General features: G+C 53.1%; 1 protein-coding gene across 1 annotated transcript in view; it reads left to right on the forward strand.

The window, feature by feature from the left end:
• LOC132469435 (uncharacterized) overlaps positions 1 to 6,684 on the forward strand; it is a 31,115-nt gene that overhangs the window by 14,371 nt on the left and 10,060 nt on the right. Inside the window, 3 exon segments of the mRNA XM_060067402.1 lie at positions 858 to 977; positions 2,835 to 3,002; positions 5,765 to 6,051. Of these exon segments, the coding sequence (XP_059923385.1) occupies positions 858 to 977; positions 2,835 to 3,002; positions 5,765 to 6,051 (575 nt within the window).

The raw sequence follows: 6,684 nt of genomic DNA on the forward strand, positions 1-6,684 counted from the left end.
TACCCCCTCCCCAACAGGAACCTCTAAGGTTCTGTGTTCTCTACCCCCTCCCCAACAGGAACCTCTAAGGTTCTGTGTTCTCTACCCCCTCTCCAACATGAACCTCTAAGGTTCTGTGTTCTCTACCCCCTCCCCAACAGGAACCTCTAAGGTTCTGTGTTCTCTACCCCCTCCCCAACAGGAGCCTCTATGGTTCTATGTTCTGCTCCAACAGGAACCTTGTGGTTCTGTGTTCTCTACCCCCTCCCCAACATGAGCCTCTAAGGTTCTGTGTTCTCTACCCCCTCCCCAACAGGAACCTCTAAGGTTCTGTGTTCTCTACCCCCTCCCCAACAGGAGCCTCTAAGGTTCTGTGTTCTCTACCCCCTCTCCAACAGGAACCTCTATGGTTCTGTGTTCTCTACCCCCTCCCCAACAGGAACCTCTAAGGTTCTGTGTTCTCTACCCCCTCCCCAACATGAGCCTCTAAGGTTCTGTGTTCTCTACCCCCTCCCCAACAGGAGCCTCTAAGGTTCTGTGTTCTCTACCCCCTCTCCAACATGAACCTCTAAGGTTCTGTGTTCTCTACCCCCTCCCCAACAGGAACCTCTAAGGTTCTGTGTTCTCTACCCCCTCCCCAACAGGAACCTCTAAGGTTCTGTGTTCTCTACCCCCTCCCCAACAGGAGCCTCTATGGTTCTATGTTCTCTACCCCCTCTCCAACAGGAGCCTCTATGGTTCTATGTTCTGCTCCAACAGGAACCTTGTGGTTCTGTGTTCTCTACCCCCTCCCCAACATGAGCCTCTAAGGTTCTGTGTTCTGCTCCAACAGGAACCTTGTGGTTCTGTGTTCTCTAAGGATCTGTGTTCTCAAACAGGAACCTCCATCATCCAGGTGACGGCGCTGGACGCAGACGACCCGTCCTACGGGTATAGCGCCCGGCTGGTGTACACAGTCACCCACGGCCAGGACGCCTTCTCCGTCGACGCCCAGACAGGTCAGAGGCCACGCCCCTCACGCCCTTTAAAGGAGTGGTCCCACCTGACCCTCCCTGCCGTGTATGTGTGTGTGTGTTAGTGTGTGTGTATGTGTGTAAGTGTGTTAGTGTGTGTGTAGTGTTAGTGTGTGTTTATATGTGTGTGTGGGAGTGTGTGTTAGTGTGTATGCATGAGTGTGTTTTTATATGTATGAGTGTGTAAGTGTGTGTATATATAAGAGTGAGTGTGTGTATTTTTAAATGTATGTCTGTGTATGCACGTGTTAGTGTGTGTGGGTGTATTTTTGTTAGTGTACGTGTGTGTGTTGGTGTTAGTATGTGTGTGTTGTTGTTAGTGTGGGCATGAGTGTTTCTTTGTTTGTGTGTTTCTGTGTTTTTGTTAGTGTGTGTTTGTGTGCATTGGTGTTAGTGTGTGTGTGTGTTTTGTGTTAGTGTGTGTGTGTGTTTGTGTGTGTTAGGGTTAGTGTGTGTGTGTGTGTGTGTGTGTGTGTGTGTGTGTGTGTGTGTGTGTGTGTGTGTGTGTGTGTGTGTGTGTAGGACCATATGTCCTGGTCATGTGGCGTCGATAGAACATTAATTCTCCCACTGAGTGACACCAGGGAATGGTGACGCCATAATGACAGAGTGCACTCTTCAGTCACTCTGTGGTTTTGGTGTGTGTGTGTGTGTGTGTGTGTGTGGTGTGTGTGTGTGTGTGTGTGTGTGTGTGTGTGTGTGTGTGTGTGTGTGTGTGTGTGTGTGTGTGTGTGTGTGTGTGTGCACTCTTCAGTCACGCTGTGGTGTTGGTGTGTGTGTGTGTGTGTGTGTGTGTGTGTGTGTGTGTGTGTGTGTGTGTGTGTGTGTTTGTGTGTGTGTGTGCACTCTTCAGTCACGCTGTGGTGTTGGTGTGTGTGTGTGTGTGTGTGTGTGTGTGTGTGTGTGTGTGTGTGTGTGTGTGTGTGTGTGTGTGTGTGTGTGTGTGTGTGTGCACTCTTCAGTCACACGGTGGTGTTGGTATCGCTGTGATCCGGTTCCTAAAGCCCTGAATCAACTCCACTCAGCAGTCAGAGCCCGCCTGCGATCACAACTTATGTTTCATGGTTGACTCCTCTTTGAAGTACGACTTTGAATAGAACCGTTTTATGTGCAGAAATTCAAATTCAACGAAAAACTGTTCCACCAAAGAGAAGGCAAGAGAGGAACGCACACACAAGCACAATTTGTGATGAATCGTGTTGATAGAACCCATCGCCCCTCGATATGCAGATCTATGCTAATGAGGGTCCAGGCCCCAGCGGGGGGGGGGGGGCTACAGGGCTACAGTGCGGACATGAGGCCCTCCGCCTCCTCACTGAACATCCTCGCTGACCGAGAGAGAAAACACTTTGGGAATCCACTGGAACTTAAAGCTGGGGCAGAAGAATAGAATAGATTAGATTAGATTAGATTAGATTAGATTAGATTAGATTAGATTGATTGATTGATTGATCATTCGATTACATGACATTACATTGGATCAGACTGGATTAGATTTAATTCAATCAGATAGATTACATTTGATTTGATAACACTTTATTCATTCCAGGGAGGATCTGGTTGTGACAGCAAATCATCAATACAATATAAAACAACACAATGCAATATAACAACAACACAAAACAATAGACTGCACTACCATACAACCCAATATAAAAACAACACAACACAACGCAACACAAAACAATCCATAGAGAAGGTGGTGACATCAGGGAACCAAACTCTGCTCCTCTGAGTGGGATCAAGAGGAGGCGGACCCCTGGGAGCGGATTGGCCCCTGCTAGGGCTGCCTCCTCCTATCAGAGGGGGGCAGCTGCTGACGTGTGTCTCCGGGGGGTCCAGGGGTCCTGAGGACGGCGGTGGCGGACATGGACCGCGAGACCCAGGAGGAGTACCTGGTGGTCCTGGAGGCCAAGGACATGGGGGGCCACCAGGGGGGGCTCTCAGGGACCACCACCGTCACCGTGACGCTGGCCGACGTCAACGACAACCCGCCCCACTTCAGGCGCAGTAAGAGCTCATCTGATCCGTCCCCCTGGGATCGGATCATCAGATCATCTCTGGAACCAGATCATCAGATCATCAGATCATCAGATCATCAGATCATCAGATCATCAGATCATCAGATCATCAGATCATCTCTGGAACCAGATCATCAGATCATCAGTTCATCTCTGGAATCAGATCATCAGATCATCAGATCATCTCTTGGATCAGATCATCGGATCATCTCTGGTACCAGATCATCAGATCATCAGATCATCAGATCATCTCTGGTACCAGATCATCAGATCATCAGATCATCAGATCATCTCTGGTACCAGATCATCAGATCATCTTTGGTACCAGATCACCAGATCATCAGATCATCTCTGGTTTGCTAGTTTGTAGATCGCTGAGTCGTTGACTCTTTGTTGCCATGGTTATGTCCAAATATGAGGAAGGACAGTTCCAGTACATTAGCGCTGATGCAAATGAGACACACAGATTGTTGTATTGAGAGATATTCATGGCTTTGGATTTTTGTTCGAGGTTTGTGATGTCGATGTGGTGCCTGCAGCATTCTGGGGTCACTGCTTTTATTCCCAGTCGCATATATATCTCTTTCTTGTTCATTATACCTTTGGTCCGTTTTGGATTTCATTTATTTTCTGAAGTGCAGATATGTAACACAGTGCCTTTCAATATTCCTTCTATGAGGGCAAATATGTTGGACTGAGAAGTTAGAGATGATGTGAGATTCTCTGAGGTGGACTGAGACGGACTGAGCTGACCCCCTGGTTGAGAAACCCCCTGAGGTGTTGCGGATGTTCCAGATGTGGTCGGTATGGGCGACGTCGGGGTGCTTTGAGACCCTAGAGGGGGCGTGGGCTTGGAGGAAGCTGCATCATTGTGCTCTTATCTGGTCCTGCTCCGTTCTATTCTATCAATATTTCATCTCAAAGTTCTTCTGTTTCTGCTTCAATAGAGGGTAGAATCACTGCCCACGTTCGTCTGGAGATACACACACATCTCTCCCCACCCATCTCTCCCCCTCTCTCCCCCTCTCTCCCTCTCTCTCTCCATTATCCTTTCATTCGTTTTTTACCACTCTGCTCTCTGACATCCCATCCATATGGGCTACATTTGAATATTTAAACACTCCAACATATAAACATACCCATACACAGACTCACTTGCGCACTTATGCACACACACACACACACACACATATACATCTAAACACACACACACACACACGCACACACAAACACCCACACACACACACGTTCACAGACTCCTCTCTGCGTTGATATATATTCTGTATTACGGAGCTCGACAGGAAAATATCAATATTTTTTTAACGTGTTGCATTATTTATTCACTGATAAATAACTGTATAAATCACGGCCAACGGCCTCGCGGTAGCAGTGTACGCCGTTGACAGTAAAACCGTGAGCTGATGTAAATAACCCTCGTTCAGCATTCTGCTCGGATGCGAGGAGAAGGCGCCTAAACGCCCCGTGTCTCCTGTGAGGCCTCTCCGGTGTCGCTGTCAGACTGCCCCTCCGCTGCGGCACGGACGCAGAAAGCTGCGCCGCCGTGAGATCACACCGTCGTGCAGACCCACGGGACGCCATGGAGACACGGTGTTCACACGGCGCACCACCCGCTCTCCGTCTGCGCTCTCCGACGCTCCGCTCAGGAGGCCCCAGGGGACGCAGCGGGCGGCACGTGGCACCACGAGGCACAGCGGGTCAGCCGGTAACCGGGAGGTCGCCGGTTCGATCCCCGGCGCCTCCTAGCGCCCCGGTGTCCCTGAGCGAGACGCCTCCGTTTGATCCACCGAGGACCTGGCTCTCCAGGAGCATGTCCGTGAGGCTGGATGACTGATGGACGGGCTCCTGCATGGGGCACGGGGAGTTTGGAGCTGAAGGTTGACTCAGCGATTCTAGGCCGGAACCTAAAAGATCAGATTCATCTGATCTTTCCTCACGGTCCGCCAGCGCCCGCCTCATAAGCAGTCGAAGCCGTCAAAAAAACGTACACAAAAAACCAATGGTACAACCAACCGCTTAAAACCAAAATCAATAGTATCCCGACAAGGAGTGGGTGTGGTGGGTCTTTGCGCTGCGTTTATGACGGTTTTTACTGGATGCACGAAACACGGAAGGGAGGGGCGATCTGGCTCTCCTTCATGGAGAGCCAGCCACCCAACATGGCTGATACAACCTTAAGTGCTTTTATGGATGCCAGAGAGAAGACCACTAAACACCCCGACCCATCACCTGGGTTTGATTCATGGGGTTGGGGGTGATTTAGAGCCTCAGTTAGGACCTCTTACTTCTTCCATGGGAACACGAGAGAGCGTGTGTCTGACCGCCACAGGCTCCCTCTGCAGTCAGCGGGATTCATTCATTCATATCATTCACTCATTCTGTCACGTTCATGCTCCCCACCATGTGGGGTGCATGCCGTACCCCTCCCAGTCCTCCCGGCGCTCACCCTCCCAGAGGTCTGCGTCATCTACTCTGGGGCTCCGGAGCTCCGATGGACGCAGAGGAGACGAGGCAGACCTCTGTGAGGAAGACGAGGCAGACCTCGGGGAGGAAGACGAGGCAGACCTCGGGGAGGAAGACCTCGGGGACAGACAGAGACGGGGCAGACCTCGGGGAGGAAGACCTCGGTGACCTCGGGGAGGAAGACCTCGGGGACAGAGACGGGGCAGACCTCGGGGAGCGACGCTGTGATCTGCTCTGTGTGCTCCCCCGCCCGGCGGCGGTCCTCCTCAGGCGCGTGGACCTTCTCGGTCTCCGAGCTGGCGGCGCCGGGCGTGGAGGTGGGCCGTCTGACGGCGTCGGACCCCGACCTGGGGGTCAACGCCCAGCTGGACTTCACCCTGCTGGACACGGACGGCGCCAGAGACACCTTCAACCTCACGGCCCGGGACCGCGAGGCCGTCATCGTGCTCAACAAGGTGAGGGGGGGGGCGGCCCGGGACCGCGAGGCCGTCATCGTGCTCAACAAGGTGAGGGGGGGGGCGGCCCGGGACCGCGAGGCCGTCATCGTGCTCAACAAGGTGAGGGGGGGGCGGCCCGGGACCGCGAGGCCGTCATCGTGCTCAACAAGGTGAGGGGGGGCGGCCCGGGACTGGGGGGCCTGGGGGAGACGGGGGAGACTGGGGGGGCTGGGGGGACTGGGGGGGCTGGGGGAGACGGGGGAGACGGGGGAGACGGGGAGACTGGGGGGGCTGGGGGGACTGGGGGGGCTGGGGAGACGGGGGAGACGGGGGAGACTGGGGGGGCTGGGGGAGACGGGGGAGAGGGGGGAGACTGGGGAGACGGGGGAGACTGGGGGGGCTGGGGGGACTGGGGGGGCTGGGGGAGACGGGGGAGACTGGGGGGGCTGGGGGAGACGGGGGAGACGGGGTAGACGGGGGAGACGGGGGAGACTGGGGGGCTGGGGGGTGATCCAACAGGACCCTGGCCTCCATCCCTCCTGGAATCAAACACGATCTGAGTCGTACAGAGGATCTGAGATGTTAACGATGATCTGAGATGTTAACGATGATCTCAGATGTTAACGATGATCTCAGATGTTAACGATGATCTCAGATGTTAACGATGATCTCAGATGTTAACGATGATCTCAGATGTTAACGATGATCTCAGATGTTAACGATGATCTCAGATGTTAACGATGATCTGAGATG

This window comes from Gadus macrocephalus, chromosome 12 (assembly GCF_031168955.1).
Source record: "Gadus macrocephalus chromosome 12, ASM3116895v1".
NCBI lineage: Eukaryota > Metazoa > Chordata > Actinopteri > Gadiformes > Gadidae > Gadus > Gadus macrocephalus.